At 46.8% G+C, this 20,381-nt stretch overlaps 1 protein-coding gene across 1 annotated transcript; it reads right to left on the bottom strand.

Annotated features, from left to right (window-relative positions):
* Positions 1–1,366: 1,366 nt before the first annotated feature.
* Positions 1,367–13,552, bottom strand: LOC115102545 (calcium-binding and coiled-coil domain-containing protein 1-like). Its single transcript, XM_065005500.1, is given in 16 exon segments — positions 1,367–3,673; positions 4,235–4,326; positions 4,635–4,767; positions 4,769–4,919; positions 5,068–5,155; positions 5,389–5,484; positions 5,944–6,069; positions 6,451–6,705; positions 7,041–7,196; positions 7,531–7,600; positions 8,144–8,292; positions 8,576–8,788; positions 8,996–9,198; positions 11,270–11,372; positions 11,537–11,694; positions 13,367–13,552. Coding segments are annotated over 15 exon segments (1,995 nt in total). The 5' UTR covers positions 11,669–11,694; positions 13,367–13,552; the 3' UTR covers positions 1,367–3,645.
* Positions 13,553–20,381: the final 6,829 nt, after the last annotated feature.

The following is a 20,381-nucleotide window of genomic DNA, read 5'->3' as shown; positions in this document are numbered from 1 at the left end:
ACCGGCCTGGGAGGACAGAACACTGGTAGCGCTGTCTGCAACACCGGCCTGGGAGGACAGAACACTGGTAGCGCTGTCTGCAACACCGGCCTGGGAGGACAGAACACTGGTAGCGCTGTCTGCAACACCGGCCTGGGAGGACAGAACACTGGTAGCGCTGTCTGCAACACCGGCCTGGGAGGACAGAACACTGGTAGCGCTGTCTGCAACACCGGCCTGGGAGGACAGAACACTGGTAAGCACTGTTTACATCACCAGACAAGACTAGCTAGAAGGAATGGAGAGTCAGATCAGAGTGTGTGATAAAACATTCAGGGGCTATGCGGACGTCCTGGAGCCATAGTAAAAGGGTGGTAAGGGACATGTCATATGCTAGGAGGGGATGGGGTGATTATGGGAAAGACTGTAGCCTATCACGGCTGGCCCGGAGGAAGGAGACGGGGACATGATCGGCATCCTTTCGTTCCATTACATACACAGCGGATGCAGAGTGGGTAGGGAGCAATCAAAAGGGGGAAAAAGTGAGGAGGGAAGGTTAGGGGAAGGTGAGAAACATTTGAAGATGTAGGGATCATAAATTGAACAGACAGACAGACCGGGAGAAAGACAGAGAGAGAGAGGATGAGGGACGGGGAAGAGGAGGGGAGGGGGCCAAAGCCCTTTGCTGCAAGGAGGGGACTGATTTGGTTAGAGGACAACGCTACGAGTTGGCAAGGAGCTATTCAAGAAACGAAAGTACCACATACCAGAGTGAGGAGGGTCTGCTAGTAGGAACGGGGGGATACAATGGGGGGAAATAAATAAACAAGAAAGGGGAGAGCAGAGGAAAAGAAAAAAGGGGCTGACAGGCTAGGGTGGCAGAGGTCATATAAGAGATGTGGGGGTACGTCCCAAATTGCACTCCATTCCCTACAGAGGCCTGGTCAAAAGTAGTGCACTACATAGGGAATAGGGTACCATTTGGCCTCATCTCATCGGAGATGTGTTCTAGCCTCTGGCTCTTCATATCTTTTACATTTCTAATTAAAAGCGATAAAGAGTGAGGGAGGCATTAATCCACCAGTGATTTCCCAGTTAAGGTTTTAGAGCAGGCCGTAAACCAGCCAGCCTGGCATCATTGATTTTATAATTAGCTACCGTCACCCTGGACTTGGAACGGGGGAAGTGGAGTGATGGGGGGGGTGTAAGGAGAGAGAACTGCAGGTAAAGAGGAGCAGGAGGGTAAGAACCGAAATGCAGACGGAGAGAGAGGGGACACGTGTAACGAGCAAATTAGCATCAGAAATGTCACGCCCCGGAGGAAGCAGCAGAATTTTTTTGTAAAAAACATTTATCTTCCATCAAAAGACAAACACATCACACAAAATTGATACACATACATGTTTATTTTATTACAGAAACCCACCCACACGAACAGACAGTATATAGTATTTACCAATAACTACTTTTTTTTTTTTTTTTTTCTTTTTCATAAGTAAGATGACCTCAACAAACAAACATACACACCAGAAAACCACTGGGAGCCTTATTGCAATGGGAGTAGGCAGCTGTCCTGAATAGAAGTTACACTACACACCCACGTAGCTCACAGTAGACATAGAACTTCCCACGGAAATCTAGATCTGACGACGACAAAACACCCAGTCGATCTCAGTGCTACGGAACGTTTGGTGCACATGCCAGGACGTCAGAATCACTCACACCCGGGGTGGCAAACAGATGTGTAGTACTAAACTACGCCGCAGGTATCGCTCAACAGGTGCAGAGATGAAGGTACTCCAAAACCTATTGAAGCACAGCCTTCAACTGAGCAGGGATGTCCGTCAGTGCTGACAAAGTTGTTATTATGACGGACTGGGTTGTATGTTTACAGACGTCACACTTTTCACTATGGCTTTTACAACCCATGTGTGAGCAAACTGTTGTCCTGTATAGTGGCACCGACACCTCGACCCTTTGGACGAACTCTTCAACCCTTACCGGGACAGTCGTGATAGATAATACAGTTCAATTGACCCTCAAGACAGAAAAATCAGGGGGAAAGAAAAAGAAACGAGTCTTTAAAAAAAAACGAAGAAGAAATACAACACACGATGGTAATGATTATGGATGAGAGACGAGATGACACAGACAGGATGAACCCTGGCTTTAGTATGTTCTTCTTATTACACGTATCAACTCTGTAGCTTAAACTAAAACTTCATATCATTTCATTACGATATCACACAAGCGGAGTATTGGTAGAAAATCGTGAAAAATGTATTTCTTGACCCAGTAGTAATCTAGTCCAGGCCAGACTTCCATGAGCTATAGGAACAACACCCCATAACAAGTATTGCAACGTCGGTGTCCATAAATTAGATGATGTTATGATGAAATTCCTTCGTTTACCAATTTGTTCTTTTAGGTACAAATTTAGAATGGCTTCGTCCCTCTGAAGCAGGTCGTTTCTGTATACCGCGCACAGTGAATCTAGCTGATGATCTTCTGGGACGTTCTAAACACACATTATTCTTTGCTTTAAAACAACACCCCGCTTTAAGATTGACATCTGGTATCAAGTACGAAAGTATTGCAGTGGCTCTACAGCATGCAGGAGCAATAGCTGTATGTTGCGGAGGATAGAATATTGGAAGTCAAATATATTGTGCAACAAAACAAACATGAGAGAACATCAAAATGTCATTCCTCGCGCCCTAATTAGTAGCAACCACCTTTCTTGAGTGTCTCTTCCAGTCTACCTTCAACCTGGTTGCCCTCCCCAACCTGATCGCCCTCCCCAACCTGATTGCCCTCCCTAACATGATTGCCCTCCCCAACTTGATTGCTCTCAAACTGCCACCCTTCTCCAGAAGCGTTTTCAACCGTTTTGGACGCCTCTCTACCTTTGAGTCTCCTTTCAACTAGTACTACAGCACCCCTAATAAAGCAGGAATTTAAATGTCTAATAATGAATAACAGAAAATGCTTATAATATAACATCTCAGGTTTTGAATATAAGGAGGAAAAACATTATACATATCTGTACTTTACAATGATTCTTCAAACAAAAGTCTAAGTACGTCTTAATGACTATTATTACAGTAGTCTGAAGTGTTTAAAGTTGTCGGCACCGAAGGAAAGTGTTCAAATCACCTTCTAGATTTTAAAAAGGAGACGGATACATTCACTCAAAATATCTTAATTACAGTGGCTGTCATGATGCCTCATAATAACGGCGTCATAAAAATGACATAACGCAGGTCGTAAAGCTCCCAACATCACTCCTCCTGCAACTGAAATAACCCTGTTATGAAACATGAACTATTAAACATCTAACTAAGACTTAAATGTTGAAGCGTTTCACGCTTTAGAACGACCACGAGAGGCCGTAACTATGATTTGAGCCGTCACGACCTGTTAATGACAGGCATTATGTCATCCTTAGGACCATGTTATGTGCAGGTGCAGCACAACAGCCTAGAAGTCACACATCAAAGAAGAGGTTTATAGAAAAATGTGGAAGCAAATTGCATATTAACATCATTTGTCAGAGAGGTGAGTTGTAGTGTGTTTGTGTGTGTGTGTGTGTGCGCTGAATACTGAATTAAAAGTAAAGAACACACTGACAGTGATGCTGTTGACTTGGTCCTGTATCTCCGCTCTCTACCACTGAGAGGTATTAGCCAGGTCACTGGAAGAGAGGGAACAACAAAGAAAGGAAAGGGTGTGAACGATCAATCAAAATCAATAATCAATCGTGACCTTTGTCGTCCCAATTTACATTCGCGGTGGGGTCACGGAACAGCAGAACTGTAGAAAAGGAACACATATGAGAAGAAAAGAAAAAAGGAGGCGAGAGAAGGAGGGAGGGAGAAATAGAGAGTGAAAGAGTGGGAGAGAGAGTGCTTTAATGATGCTGAAAATTGGCCCGTGACTCCAGTACTAGCCTGTAGCTAAATCATTGCTATAGCCAGCTGTCAACTTACCTGTCCCCTTGTCCTCCCATCTCTCCCCTCCTTCTCCCTCACTGCCCTCTTCCCTCCCTCGCGCTGCCTCCGTCGTACACGCTCTCTTTCTCCTCCCCTCCACACTCAACTTCTTTTACGACCCGATATTCAAAACGTCCATCTCTGAGAGCCATACTCAGCCTGTCATCATAAAAAAGCCCTCTGTGGGTGGGTGTGTGAAGCTGCAGTGCATGTACTGCATGAGTGTGTGTGTGTGTGTGTGTGTGTGTGTGCTTGCAAGCTACCTGAGGACTGTGTCTGTGGTCTCAGGCAGCAGCAGGGCTGCCTCCTCTCCAGAGCTGTGTCCTCCGCACTGGTCGGTGTTATTCTCCTCCTCCTGCACACACAGAGAGGGGGGGGGGGACGACGACGACAGAAAGAGAGAAAGTTCAAGTGAGTGGTGAGGCATACACATGTAATAACCTAGCAATAAGGCCATAATAGGGAAATAAGGCACTGCACAGGCAGCTCTCTAAGTGCCTTTCTGAGATATACAGTTTATCGGTGACAGTTAAATGAGCCACAGACAGAAGCACTGGAGATAGCTGCATGTTATCAGCCTAAGGAAACAGCCTGGCTAATTGTACAAGAATTAGTCGTGTGTGCGCGTGTGCATGTGTAAGAGCATCTGATACCGTCTCTTACCGACTCAGAGCTGTGTGTTAGGGTGTCTCCGCCCGATTGCCTGGGCAACAACAGGGGAGCGGGCTGGCTGATGACGACGCCCCCTCGGGACAGGGACCGGGACATGTCTCTGGGGGAGGAAGGGGGTGGAGGGGAGCAGGGAGTCAGGCTGGGCCTGGGGGTCACACAGGCTGTAGTGGGCAAGGGGGCGGGAGGAGGGGGGGGGCTGCCTGCAGGGTTGGCGGGAGGGCTGCAGGGCCTCAGGGTTCTCATCCTCAGAGTCAGACAGAAGACTGTCATGGAGGCCTGTCAGACACACACAGAGTAGAAAACAACAGTGGTAAGTGATCGTCAGAGCAGGGACAGGAGTTCTAACAGATCAAATGAGTATCGTTGTACATGTCTCTCAGTGCTAGGGTGTTTCCCACGGTGTTAGGTGGGTTCCTCCACTCACTGGTGGAGGCGAACACCGCAGCGCTCCACTTGGCATCTGCCAAAGCCTCCCTCCTCTGTTCCACCTGACCCATGTACTCCATCAGGTCCTGTACAGAGCAGAGGAGAGCCGTCAAGAGACTCGTTTACACATAGACAAGTATTATGCCAAGACAACTCAGGCTCACCAAACGGACCTCCGGGCCTCTACACCTCTTGACATGTATAGAAATCTTAAGTCTCCGAAGTGGGCAGGGCTTAGCAGTTGCTATGGAAATGTGTCTGTATGTGGAGAGGGGGAATGGTGGTTGAAGAGATGGAGGTACAAAGGTGCGGGTCTTGCCTGTTGCTCCAGTAGCAGCTGCTCCTTCTCCTTCTGGGCCACCCTCAGACTGGCCTTCAGCTCCTGGAGCTCCCTGCATGTCTCACCCAGCTGCACCTGCAGGGGGCAGTCATCAAAACAAGGAGTCACATACTTATATACACACACAGCCTAGCCAGCAGCACAGCGCAAGTAATTAAAGGGACGAGCGAACATGACCCAGCGTGTTGGCAAAAACACGTCTCTTTAGACAGACGCTTTTATCCAAAGCGACTTAAGAGTCGCGCGTTCATACATTTTTACGTTAAGGGTGGCCTCGGCAATGGAACCCCAAAACCACGGGACCGCAAGTGCCATGCTATACCAACTGAGCCGTACAGGACCAACAAGGCCGAGTGGTTTTCAATACCGTATAGCACGACACATGGAATGTCAGCATCCTGAGCCGAGCCACGAGCGTGTCTGGAGAGTTGATTTTTCTTTTTTTGTGTGTGTGTGTGTGTGTCTATTAATAGCTTGAAATGTCGTTTTGCACGGAGCCTATGGTCTGTGGTACGGTAGGTGTTAAGTCTTTACCCGGTTACAGTCCTTCTCTCTTCCCAGCTCCACTTCCACCTTCTCTCTCTCCATCCTCTCCTCCTGGAGCTTCTTCTCTATCCGCTGCGTCTCTCCATTCAGCTTCTCCAGACGCTCTCTGGCCTTCTGCCATGGGGGGGGGGGGACACACACGCACACCGCTTAACCCAAGTCATGCTGCTGGGACATTCTGATACTTCAATTCAAAGTTCAACCGGAGATACTGGGAAATTGTGTGTCGAGAAGACGTGATGCTTTCCTAGTCGGCCGCAGCTGTCGCATATATAGCGGAACAGAAAGAGGAGACCGTGCACACGCATCCTTTCCAGCACAGTAATGCAATCTCTAGTTCCAATCGGAGTTGAGTATATTAGTGCGTTACAGTTGTCAGTGAGTGTTCTGTAGAGGTTGGCGTCTACAGTCACTATCATTGTGAAACGCTTTGACTACTTGAGTAATCCAATTCATGTGATTAAAGTCCATCCATACGATGATCCTTGTCATTACCTCAGTGCTGCACTGCAGGCTCTGTCTCTCCTGGGCCCAGTGTGCTCTGGCCTCCCTCAGGGCCAGGCTGGCGTCGGCTAGCTGCAGGGTGAGCTGTGCCGCTTGGAGCCTGGCCTGGTGCAGCTCTGTCTGGCCCTGGTCCCTCTGGGCCACCAGGGCACACAGCTCTCCCTTCAGGCCCTCGGCACAACGCTCGCTGGCCCCCAGACGCTCCCGCAGGCCCCGCATCTCAGCCAGGGCGGCCTCGCTCTCCGCCTGATAGGAAAGACAAGAGGAGATGATAGTTCAGCAACAATAACAGGGTTTTCGTCAGACGACCGGTGAGGCCACGGGACATTGGGAACTTTCCTGTCACATTGTCTTTGACCAACCCTGCCACTCCTTCTCTTACCGCCCATCCCTATTTCTTCAGCCAGCAAAGTTTGCCATATTCGCTAAAATAACCTCAATAGCCTGGTTAGACGATGATGGGTGAGAACGAGGGGCCGCAGTGGGTACTGCCATTTTCCTGTTGCATTGTGTTTTGTTCAATCCCCTACATCCCTTTTATTAACTACCCTCGGGCCCTCTGTGGGTGGTGCCAGCCTCACCTCTTTCCGCTGCGCCGTACTCAGCCTGTATGTGAGGGTGGTGATGGTGTCACGTAGCTGTAGGGCGTGTGTGTCTCTCTGGGCCAGGGAGCTCCTCAGACCCTGGAACTCAGCAGACAGACTGCGCAGCTCCCCCTCGGACTGCTCCAGCTTGAGCTGAGGAAGACACGTGGATGTAGGAAGAGGAAGAAGAGGGGGATGAGGGGTTTGGGATCAGACATGATGGGTGGTTAGTGTTCGGGCCCAAAATGGCTGCTGTGCTTCACCCAGGTAGCATGCTACATGTTGGTAGTGAAAAACACCACATGTTGGTAGTGAAAAACACCACATGTTGGTAGTGAAAAACACCACATGTTGGTAGTGAAAAACACCACATGTTGGTAGTGAAAAACACCACATGTTGGTAGTGAAAAACACCACATGTTGGTAGTGAAAAACACCACATGTTGGTAGTGAAAAAGCACTAAATAAATCCAAGCCATTATAGTACCTGCAGAACTTTCCTCTCTTTCTCCTCCTCCCTCCTTTGAACTGCTTGCTTCTTGGCCCTCTCCTTCATCCTACACACAGAGACAGGGTTAGCATTAACCAGAGAACAGCGCAAGAAAAACAGGCAGGCCGATGGACAAAGAGAGATTAAGGGAGATAAGAGGATGGAAAGAGAGAGATCAAAGAGAGATTGAGGGAGATAAAGGATAGAAAGAGAGAGATCAAAGAGAGATTGAGGGAGATAAAGGATAGAAAGAGAGAGATCAAAGAGAGGGATTGAGGGAGATAAGAGGATAGAAAAAGAGAGATCAAAGAGAGAGATTGAGGGAGATAAAGGATAGAAAGAGAGAGGTTGAGGGAGATTGAGGGAGATAAGAGGATAGAAAGAGAGAGATCAAAGAGAGAGATTGAGGAAGATAAAGGATATAAAGAGAGATCAAAGAGAGAGATTGAGGGAGATAGAGGACAGAAAAGAGAGATCAAAGAGAGAGATTGAGGGAGATAAAGGATAGTAAGAGAGAGATCAAGGAGAGAGGTTGAGGGAGATAGAGGATAGAAAAGAGAGAGATCAAAGAGAGCGGTTGAGTTCCAGGGAGATAGAGAGCGTCTCTGACCTCTCCAGTTCAGTCTCTCGTTCCAAAGCCTTCAGTGCCAGGGCTTTAATGTCATCCTCCAGCTCTCTGATTCGCTGTTCGCTGGCTGCTTTCATAGTCAGTATGGAGCTCTTCTCTTGAGCCAAGGCCTCTCCTGATGCCTCCACCTCCTGTGACAGGGAGGGAGAGAGAGAGAGAGAATCTACATTCTATACAGTATCCTGAGACTCCTTTGTAGATGGTGAAGCACATTTGACCTGTAAATGAACTGCTCCTGTTTTGACATGTGACATAACAGTAGAATGTACATCTGGGGTTGTGATCTTGTCGTTCTACGTCAAATCACATTTTTTTTACAAAGATAAGTGCTCATGACCAGACACCGGGGCTACTTGGACAGGATCAAATCCCCTTTGGCACGGACATTAATCCTGTCTTGTAATGTTACAGTACCTCCTGCCTCCTCTCCATCTCTTCCACCCTGTCTCTGCTTTCTCGCAGCTCTTCCTTCAGGTCTGCGATGTTCCTCTCCAGCTCCTCACAGCCTCTGTCCCACGCCTCTCTTGCCCTCCTGTACTTCTCCCTCTCTCTCTCCTTCATCCTCTCGGCTGACTCCCGTGCATGGAGCAGCTCGGCTCGCTCCCGAAGACACTCTTGCAGGCGACTCTGGAAGGAGAGAGAGAGAACATTAACTGAGTGCCTAAAAGATGATCCATTTCCATCCTCTGTCTCTTTGCAATTGACTATTGATTCTCACCTCTGCCTATTTCATTTCATCAACATTCGTTCACCCTCTCTATAACTGAAAGAGGATATCCCTCTACAGTACTCTTTCTCTCTCTCTCTCTCGCACCTGCACTCCCTCATGCCCACCTGCAGTAGCTCGGCCCTGGGTACGACCAGAAGCATGTCGGTCCCCCCCTCCTCTCCGTGGGCTCCTTCCTCCAGGGTGACCAGGTCCTCCAAAGGTTTAGGGGCGCTGAAGGTAAACTGGGAGCTGGCAGAGCACACCTCTCCCTTCCCATCCACGTACACAAACTGGTACTGCTGGGAACTGGACTTGGGCAGATAGGAGGCTACAAGAGGGAGGAAGGGAGTGGGAGAGTGAAATGGTCAATGGATTATGGATCTAGATGTATAGATGCTTATTCTGCTAAAAATGTATTTATGGCCATGATTTCAGTTATGATGACATGTACACAGTGGTGTAAAGTACTTAAGTAAAAATACTTTCAAGTACTATTTAAGTCATTTTGGGGGTATCTGTACTTTACTATCTATATTTTGTACAACTTTTACTTCAATACATTACTAAAGAAAATAATGTACATTTTCCCTGACACCGAAAGGAATTCATTGCATTTTTTCAAATTCACACACTTATCAAGAGAACATCCCTGTTCATCCCTACTGCCTCTGATCTGGCCGACTCACTAAACACAACTGTTTGTAAACTGTGTCTAAGTGTTGGAGTGTGCCCCATCAGTAAATTTAAAAAACAAGAACATTGTGCCGTCTGGTTTGCTTAATATAAGGATGTCACGACCTGACCTTAGAGATCCTGTTCATGTCTCTATTTTGGTTTGGTCAGGGTGTGAGTTGGGGTGGGTATTCTATACTCTATTATTTGTATTTCTATGTTTTGGCCGGGTAGGGTTGTCAATCAGGGACAGCTGTCTATCGTTGTCTCTGATTGAGAACCATACTTAGGTAGCCCTTTTTTTCCCCCCACCTGTCTTTGTGGGAAGTTGACTTTATTTAGGGCACATAGCCTTTAGCGGCACGGTTTGGTTCTGTAGTGTTTATTGTTTTGTTCTGCATTTTCCAAATAAAGAGAAAATGTACGCTCATCACGCTGCACCTTGGTCCTCTTCAACAGCCGTGACAAAGGAATTTGAATTTATTGATACTTTTACTTCTGATACTTTACTATATATATTTTTTACCAAATACTTTTACTCAAGTAGTATCTTACTGGGTGACTTTCCCTTTTACTTGAGTTATTTTCTATTAAGGTATCTTTACTTTTACACAAGTATGACGGTTGGGTACTTTTTCCACCACTGCGTACACTGTAGATAACCAACCTCTGTGACAAGTGGGCATAATCCTGAATGTGCTTTGACTACATCAGACGTCTGTCTCCTCAGTCCTCACCACAGACGATAAATGACCGTGTCAGTGATAGCTGTTCATCTCCCTGACACAACTCAATGACACAGCCGCTCTGCTCAGCCACCGAAAGCCAGGCAATCTGTAGTCACCTCAGCTAGCACTGTCACTGAGAGGACGGAGGACACTTTATACACAGTGTAAAGTCTGCAAGCTCCTGTGCTGTAATGTTAAAAGGACGCTTTTCACTCGGTGCTCTCTATTCACTCCTGACTGCCTTAGTGTAATGTATGGTTGGTTATTCAGTCTGGTCTGGTCTTTGTACCATTGTCTCTCTCGTCCTCATTACTCAACCTTCTACTTCTTAAAGGAATTCCATCAGAGTCGAACAAAGACTGGTTTAAATTCAAAACCGAGGTAGAGAGAGAGCAGGGCGAGAGAGAGCAGGGCGAGAGAGAGAAACAATCTGATCGTCTCCTTTCTGTAACACTATGTGACTTATTGAGTCGTGTCTCTGCTTTAAATATCAGTCACCAGCCTATAGTACCCTTCAACAGGGTCATTCCATTTACTGTGAGACCAATCCAAAGTTGGAGCGTTTCCTTACAGACCTTGGCAGAGTATGAATGTTGGGAAATAAAGACAGATACCAGCAGACTGTTGAATGGTCTCACACTTTTCGTGAGTGTGGATATCTATCTTTATTTGATGACCCTGCAAGTTAATGAACTTGGGGCGGCAGGTAGTCTAGTGGTTAGAGCGTTGGGCCAGTAACCAAAAAGGTTCCATCCCTGAGCTGACAAGGTAAAAAAATATGTCATTCTGCCCCTGAACAAGTCAGTTAACACACTGTTCCCTGGTGGGCCGTCATTGCAAATATGGATTTGTTCTTAACTGGCTTGCCTAGTTAAATAAAGGTTCAATGAAAAAGAAGAATAATGAATGTGTGTGTACACTACTTTCTGAACAGTCTGAATGTTGACCAGACACACTTTGTATGAAATAGAGGGAGGGTTCAAAGGGAGGGACTAGTACCCTGGAAGTTAACACAGCAGTTGACATCTGTGCCCTCCTGGTAGCCTTCCGGGGCCAGGGCCCAAACAAAGGTGTGGTAGTCCTTCACTGACAACCATCCCACCTGAGGGAGTCAGACAAGGGGAGAGAGACAGGGAGACATAAAAAAAACACACACAAAAATATTAATATATACAGTAACATTTTTTTTTTTTAAACTGCTGTGCATATCACTTGATTTCCACTCCTCGGGGTGGGTTTTACTCATTTATCGGGTTAACCTTATACCTTGAAGAGCCCGACCCAGTCATGGCTGGCCCAGGTATGTTGCGAGCTGATGCTGTAGTGGCATTCCACGCGGCTCTGAGGGAAGTAGCTACTACCCACGTTCCTAAACTCCACCCTCCAAGCCTTCTCCATGGCAACACAATAACACTGGTGAGCACCTGTGGGGATACAGGTGTGACGGAGAAAAAAAGATGTACGTCACAACATTTCATTTGACAACGGCTATAATAAACACAGCTAGACACCAAACCTCAGACCTGTGTTTCAAACACTTTCAACTACATTTGATTGTGTTGTTTGGTACAACAGAACCAATAGAGTAGTCACAAAATGGTACACGTGGAAGTTGAATCAATCACACCTCAAATAACTTCCAACTATTTTAAAGTATTTGACTAATGTACCCCGGGGACCTGTTCAGATGAGCATATGGAGAAGTAGGTGAGAGGTGACTGCTGTGAAACAAACTGAGTGAAAGAGTGAAAGAGAAAGAGTCGACTCCGGGAGTGTTTGTTCAGTGAAAGATGATCCCCTCTCAGTGACCATATGGAGGGCACGGAAAAGCATGGGGGAAGGGCACCCCCCCCATAGTAAAATCTAGATGACAGTTAAGCCCATAACGACCATAACACATAACCACACACTACATGACAACAACACCGAGACTATTTATTACTGCCATTGCCCAACACCTTGTTGTTATTGTACACCACTCTGTTTCTACTTTACCTTTATTTAACCAGGCAAGTCAGTTAAAGAACACATTCTAATTTCCATGACGGCCTAGGAACAGTGGGTTAGCTGCCTTGCTCAGGTGTAGAACGACAGATTTTCTTTAGTTTGTCCATTCGAGATTTCGATCTAGCAACCTTTCGGTTACTCGTCCACACGCGCTAACCACTAGACTACCCTGCCGCTCACTCTAGTCACGTGTCGACATACGTGTAGACCTACCGTTCACTACTTGTTTAAAAATCAACAGCCACGTGGGACTAGTATCCAGGCATAGACACAGTAGCCAACAAAATATACATTTGATATCTTAAACTATTGAACTGGCAGGGATAAATGATGACAGGTGTCAGTCTAAATCTCTGTAATACAATGCAACCTCTAACTCAATTAAGAGCATTGTATTAAAACAACTGCACGGCGCATTAGGCCTATATCTAACATTTCTGGCTAACACATGCTCCATATTACTGAGATTACAAAAGTGGAAATAGTGAGAACTCTTGAGAAAGTGTATGAGGTAATAACACGTTCATAAACCATGTATAACGTATTAATAAGCACAACACACACACAACGTGCAGCCGTCAGTCCACTTGACACGAGCATTATTTCATGTTTGTGTTGTTTATTTTGTTAGAAATGAGCAAAAGCCCACAAACAATACAATCTGTGGTAATAAACGACTTATTCTATTATATAACTAAAATATCTCTAAACGTTAAAAAAATAAAAATAATGTTCAAATTACACCGCACGAGAAAATAATGTTCAAATTACACCGCACGAGATTCGTGTCAAGACAAGGCCCACCTAGCCTAGCAGCTGCAGTCTCCAGTGTGCGCAATAATAGACTCCAGTGGAAAAAGAAACCCACGTTGTGTGCGCGACTCCCTTGATGCGCAAAAGCCAATAATCAGGACCATCGGACCGTTAACCGATCTCGCCGTAGTGTACTGTATTAAAGAAAATGTGTGCACCATCAACAAATGCCTGTACCAAATAGGACCATTTGCTCGTTTTCCTTTGTGTTCGTTTCTGCATAGGGAGAACTCTACGCAGATACAGATCGTCAGAGTTTATTTGACTGAAACTCACCTTATTCTGGTCTGTTTGCTCTGCAGATTGTCCAATTGATCCGTCCCTATTTAGATTAAAGGCAGACAAAGTCCATCCGTGTCAGAAAACGATTACACGTTTTTTTAAAGATGCGCAACGATGTCTCTTCGCTCTCAGCTGTTCCACTAACCTACAACAATAACAAAAACACACGCATCACAGTGGTGGTGTGTTTTGCTGTATTATGGGAACTGCTGTTCTTTATAGCTGGATGAAGCACAGATCTGAAGCTAGAAACTATAGGAGGAAAACTACAACCCCCGAACACAGAGGAGACGCTCAAAGGTCGGGCTACGGGAAATCGCGTTCTGTAATGTGATGATTCTCCGCGTCCATGGCTGGTTCATAATCTTTTCTCGCCGATTGCATTACGCACGCACTCTCATTGGTCATGTCATGGCCTTAATATAAACGGTCCTATTATAAAGCGCGACGTCATCGATGCGCAGCGGAAAACAACTCATCGGGTTTAATATGAATTGCTTTTGATGCGAGCAACCCTAATGCATTGCATTTGCGACAACAACGAAATGGCAAATTGCTGTAATACTGTCTATCATAGCTGCCTGCTCCCAATATGGTCTTGTTTAGTCCCTTTAAAATGAGTAGCCTTTGATTTACTTGCCCAACTCCAGGAAAAACAGAACTCTTAATTCACTCATGAGTGACACTTGAGCATTGCTTGCATGCCAACATTGGCAGATGAACAGACATGACAAACGTAGGAGAGGTAGTGCTAGCATACTATAATAAGCACCCCCCCTCGCAAGGCATGTGGAAAGGACTACAGACTATCACAGACTACAGAGGTAAATCCAGCTGCCCACCGAAGCCTCCCTTAACACATTGTATGCTCGCTTCGAGGCAGCCAATACCGAGCCATCCAGGAGGACTCTCGCTGCTCCGGACGACCAGGTGCTTTTCCCTCTCCGAGGCTCCGGTAATCCTTGGCCACGTCCTGGATGGTGTCTTCCCGGACATCTTCATCCTGTCCTGGGCTGTAGTCCCCAACTGCTTCAAGGAGACCACCCTCGTCCTAGTGCCCAAGAAAAACAAGGTGACATGCCCAAATGACTATCGCCCCGTCGCACTCACTCCGGTCATCATGAAGTGCTTCGAGAGGCTGACATCCCACTCCCCTGGACCCTCTCCAACATGCCTACCGCTCCATCAGATCCACGGAGGATGGCATTTCCATCTCTATTCACATGGCCATGACACATCTGGACAAGAGGAACACCTATGTGAGAAGGCTGTTCATTGACTACAGTTCAGCATTCAACACACAGGGGGTTGGTGGCACCTTAATTGGGGAGGACGGTCTCATGGTAAGGGGGCAGACCCCAGGGGCAGAGGGGCAGACCACAGGCTGTGAGGATTGGCGACAACACCTCCACAAGACCAACTCTTAACACAGGGACCCCCCTCCCCCATAGGTGTGTCCTCAGCCTTCTGCTGTACTCCGTGTTCACCCACGGCTGCGTGGCTTTGCACGGCCCCAAGTCCATCATCAAGTCTACGGACGACACCCTGGTTGTAGTCCTGATAGCCAACAACAACGAGTCAGCCTATAGAGAGGAGATGAGTGAACTGGTATTGTGGTGCCAGGACAACAACCTCTCCCTCAACGTCATCAAAACAAAGGAGTTCATTGTTGACTTCCGGAAGCAGATCCACATCAACAGGACTGCAGTAGAGAGAGTCAGCCATTTTCATTTCCTCTGAGGACTTGACGTGAACTAACAATACCACCACTCTTGTCAATTTGGCGCCGCAGCGTCTCTACTTCCTAAGGCGGCTGAAGAAATGTGGAATGCCAATCAGGTGCTCTTCAAATACTACCGCTGCACCATCGAGAGCATCCTGAAAGGTTGCGTCATGGCCTGGTGCAAGAATTGCTCCGTCCACAGCCACAAGGCCCTCCAGTGGGGGGTGAAGACGGCCCAGTACAACACTGGGACCCTGGTCCCACACATCCAGGAGATCTGCTCACCTTAGCACACATGCACTCACTCAGCCACACAGACATACACACACCCACACAGACATAAATGCATTCGGAAAGTATTCAGACCCCTTCTCTTTTTCCACATTTTGTTAGATTACAGCCTTATTCTAAAATGTATTAAATAATTGTTTTTTTCCTCATCAATCTAAACACAATACCCCATAATGACGCAGTGAAAACAGGTGTTTAGACATTTCTGCAAATTTATTACAAATAAATACAGAAATAGGTTATTTACATAAGTATTCAGACCCTTTGCTATGAGACTCGACATTGAGCTCAGGTGTATCCTGTTTCCAGTGATCCTCCTTGAGATGTTTCTACAACTTGATTGGAGTCCACCTGTGGTAAATTTAATTGATTGGACATGATTTGGAAAGGCACACACCTGTCTATATAAGATCCCACATGAGGTTGAAGAAATTCCCTGAAGAACTCCTAGACAGGATTGTGTTGAGGCATAGATCTGGGGAAAGGTATCAACAAATTCTGCAGCATTGAAGGTCCACAAGAACACAGTGTAAGAAGTTTGGAACCACCAAGACTCTTCCTAGAGCGGGCTGCCCGGCCAAACTGAGCAATTGGGGGAGGAGGTCCTTGGTCAGGGAGGTGACCAAGAACCCGATGGTCTCTCTGACAGAGCTCCAGAGTTCCTCTGTGAAGATGGGAGTACCTTTCAGAAGGACAACCATCTCTGCAGCACAGCAGCAATCAGACCTTTATGGTAGAGTGGCCAGAAGGAAGCAAATCCTCAGTAAAAGACACATGACAGCCCACTTGGAGTTTGCCAAAAGGTACCTAACGGAGATTCTCTGGTATGATGAACCAAGATTGAACTCTTTGGCCTGAATGCCAAGCATCACGTCTGGATGAAACCCGGCACTGCTCATCACCTGGCCAATACCATCCCTACGGTGAAGCATGGTGGTGGTAGCATCGTGCTGTGGGGATGTTTTGAAGCGGCAGGGACTGGGAGACTAGTCGGGATTGAGGGAAAGATGAACAGATCAAAGTATGGAGAGATCCTTAATGAAAATCTGCTCCAGAGTGCTCAAGACTTCAGACTGGGGCCAAGGTTCACCTTCTAACGACCCTATGCACACAGCCAATGCTGTTATTTGTAATACATTTGCAAACATTTCTAAAAACTTGGTTTTGCTTTGTCATTATGGGGTATTGTGGGTAGATTGATGTGGGGGGGAAAAACTATTTAATACATTTTAGAATAAGGCTGTAACGTAACAAAATGTGGAAAAGTGAAGGGGTCTGAATACTTTCTGAATGCACCAATTATGATTGGTAAATACTACACAATCTAAAAACTTGCCCCTCAATCCCCTATTCCCCAAAACACATGTATTTATGCTGCAATAGTTTATGTGTCAGGGTTCTAGGGTCAGTCTGTTATATCTGGAGTATTTCTCCTGTCTTATCCGGTGTCTTGTGTGAATTTAAGTATGCTCCCTTTACTTCTCTATCTCTCTCCCTCCCGGAGGACCTGAGCCCTAGGACCATGACTCAGGACTACCTGGCCTGATGACTCCTTGCTGTCCCCAGTCCACCTGGTCGTGCTGCTGCTCCAGTTTCAACTGTTCTTCCTGCGGCTATGGAACCCTGACCTGTTCACCGGACGCGCTACCTTGTCCTGGACCTGCTGTTGTCGACTCTCTCTCTAAACCTCACCTGCTGTCTCTAACTCTGAATGCTCGGCTATGAAAAGCCAACTGACATTTACTCCTGAGGTGCTGACCTTTTGCACCCTCTACAACCACTGTGATTATTGTTATTTGACCCTGCTGGTCATCTATGAGCGTTTGAACATCTTGGCCATGTTCTGTTATAATCTCCACCCGGCACAGCAAGAAGAGGACCGGCCACCCCTCAAAGCCTGGTTCCTCTCTAGGTTTCTTCCTAGGTTCCTGGGTTTCTGTATAGCACTCTGTATAGCACTTTGTAACAAGGGCTTTATAAATAAATGTGATTGATTGAATATTGGACTCTAAATTGTGCCTTCCTGTATTATATTTATGCTCAAGTGTTTATTCTATTCTACTGAGCCATTTACTTTATGTTCGTATTCTTATCTCTTCTTATTTCTTATTGGTGTTGCATTGTCATCAAGGAACCCTGCAAGTAAGCATTTCATTGGACGCGGTATACCATGTGTATCCCGTACATACGACTAATCAAACGTGAAACTTTAAACGGAAGTAGGCTTGCAAAACGCTCTTCAAGTGCAAACGGTTTTATTTGTAATGCGGTAATGCATGACGTCCAGATGTAAGCTACAGCAAATGATCACACGGCCAAACTCTTGTTACTTACAAGAATCCAAAGAAGGTCTTTACTTGAATACACTTTTCAAGGTTATTTAAAAGCTACATCCAAATGCCGTATGACATGGCAGAGCTCACACGCTACAGGGGGTTCCACAGTTGGTAAATCCACTATGGGAAGTATGTACTGTGCGAGAAGGGTGGAGAATTGCGATGGCGCCACATGGTCCCTGTACAATCTGCTTCCGTAGACACCAGATGGCAGTGTACTTCAACCAAACCGTCTGAGTGAACCTTCCAGAGCCTCCACTCTCGGTTGACGTCGACACAAGCCAGATGCCTTCGCCATGCCTGGTACTGTCTGTTCTTGCATGTCAGAACTGGAAATTGTCAGCTCACAGCTGGAATGATGGGAAATGTTGATATGTTGTATAAAGAAAATGAGCAAAGTGTTCTTTCACTTTAACCAAACACCGTAAGGCACATTCAAATGATGTCAGCACATGGTGCCCCGGACTTCATTGTCTTCTGACAGGTGACGTCACTCCTACAAGAACCTGTAATCGTATTTGACCTCCTACTGCTTTTTAAATGTCACATGAACAACACCAGCCCACTCGTCAGAGGGTTGGTCGCTTGATGTGAACCCATTGCAGCGATTAGAAGTTCATTGTTTGCAGACATACAGTGTACTGCATGAGAGTAGCCTATAAAGAGTGTTAAGATGGGTTTTAACAAGAGTGGAGTTGGGTGTCACACGTACACGTACACACACACACGTTTTGTCGGACAGGGTGTTACAGACCTTGCTGGATCATGCCCAGGCTTCTGACTGCAGGTCCAGCTGCCAGGCTGTCTCCCGTCAAAACTCTCTCTCTTCGCCACGCCCTCCTTTCCTCTCCTCCGCCTTCACCCCCTCTCCAATTCTTTTTTTTATTGATTTATTTTTTATAGAATCAATATTGAGAAGTTGTGTGGATGCCCGGGTGGAGAATTGTGGCCTGGTGTTGATTTGCCTTTTTTTTTTTTCAGTATAGAGACTTACCTGGTCAAGGGTATCCTGGTTATTTCATTGCAGCAACCCAACACAACATGACCACTGTGATGTTATTTTGGCCTCTGTGTGTCTAGTAGTACACTGTCTAGTGTCTACTGCAGGCCGGACTGGCAAGAGATGGCCGTTGGATGTACAGTATCTCGAGGCGTTAGAAACTACTCGCGGGCTGTGGTTCATGTCTCAGTCTGGGTGACTTGACTGTCTCGCTCAAAGGGAGCGGCAGATGTTTAAATCAAATCAAGTGCATTGGTCGCCTGCAACATATTTTGATGATCTGAGATATGCGGTAGCTGCAAAGGTCTTGCAACCTTTTCTAGAATACTTCTGCATTTGATGTGTTTTGAGCAGCGGTGGATGACTGACTAGGTGACAGAATATTTAGAACATATTCAAAGCTGGGTGACACCACAACGGAGAGCTTTAGACACACAAGGGTAGCAGTTAAATAATAAAAAATCAGCGAGGGGGGTTAGGGAGTAACCAATAAGGGTTATATAATAATAATTTAGTTGAGCAAAGGCACTGGAAGGGTAGAGGACAAAGAAAGGAGGATAAGAGAGGATAAGTGACTGAAAGGAGGGCAGAACAGGGGAAGGGAGGGAGGATGGCGGTGGAGGAAAGGACAGGATAAGTGATAGACAGAGCCACTGAGATGAGAGCAAAACAGGGGGAGGGAGTGGGAGGTGGAGGAGAGGAGTGGAGTGGGGGATGGACGGACGGTGGGTGGGTGGGTATTTAGTATGCACGGCCGAGCTGCCCCATCTGCCTAGCGCAGCAGCCCTACATCGTATAACTGTCCTGCAGCCTCCCAGACACATAAAGAATGCCTCACATTTGATGTAATTCCGCAAAATTAATGACAGCTTTACTTCACTATGGGCCGTGAGGGAATGATTAGTGTTTGATCGGCCATCTGATCAGACACTGGCCATGCCTGAGCGGAGCTGGAAGTGAGGAAGATGGAAGAGGGGAAACACACGCGAGATGCCGCTGGCAATGACACACAGACACACACACACGCCAACACCTCCCCTGTACCCCTGAGTTCCCTGGTCTGGCTCCCCCTCCAACACTGACTGGCACAGAACCACCACCTCATTACACTACACACCCACATACAGGACAGGACAATCCCCAAGTCCCCTCTCTCTCTCACACACTGCTCTGCAGTGGTCCGTCTGATCCAAATAAACACCCACTGAATGGCAGGAGGAGGCAGCTAGGATGCAGCTCCCACAGGCATAGTGATTGGGGGCCCTCTCTGCAGTTTTTACATCGCTCTAGACGGGCTGTGCTTTGGCTGCCCTACGCTGCAGTATTTCAAGGCAAAGTGGGCCAACAGGCAGCAGGCATTCAATTTAGACAAGCCTAAGGTCGGACTCTGGCCCCTTTAACAAGATATGCTTTATTGCAGTTGTGATTGGAATTGGGTATTCGTTTTTTAAAAGAGATCGGGAACGGATTGGGAATTTGAGAGGAGAAAATTGATAACCCTCCGAAACGAAATTCCTTCTCTTCTCTTCCTTTATTCCTCCCCTCCCCCATCCTCCCTCCTTCCCCTTCTTCTGGGCTGCCTGCTTTTACAAGCGAACGGGGGGGCATTCCGTTTTACAAGTGAGCCCGGTGCATCTCGGTGTGCTAGGGGCATTAAAA

Source organism: Oncorhynchus nerka, linkage group LG20, assembly GCF_034236695.1.
Source record: "Oncorhynchus nerka isolate Pitt River linkage group LG20, Oner_Uvic_2.0, whole genome shotgun sequence".
Classification (NCBI taxonomy): domain Eukaryota; kingdom Metazoa; phylum Chordata; class Actinopteri; order Salmoniformes; family Salmonidae; genus Oncorhynchus; species Oncorhynchus nerka.
The sequence above is the reverse complement of the archived record's forward strand: the minus strand, read 5'-3'. Positions and strand labels throughout refer to the sequence as shown.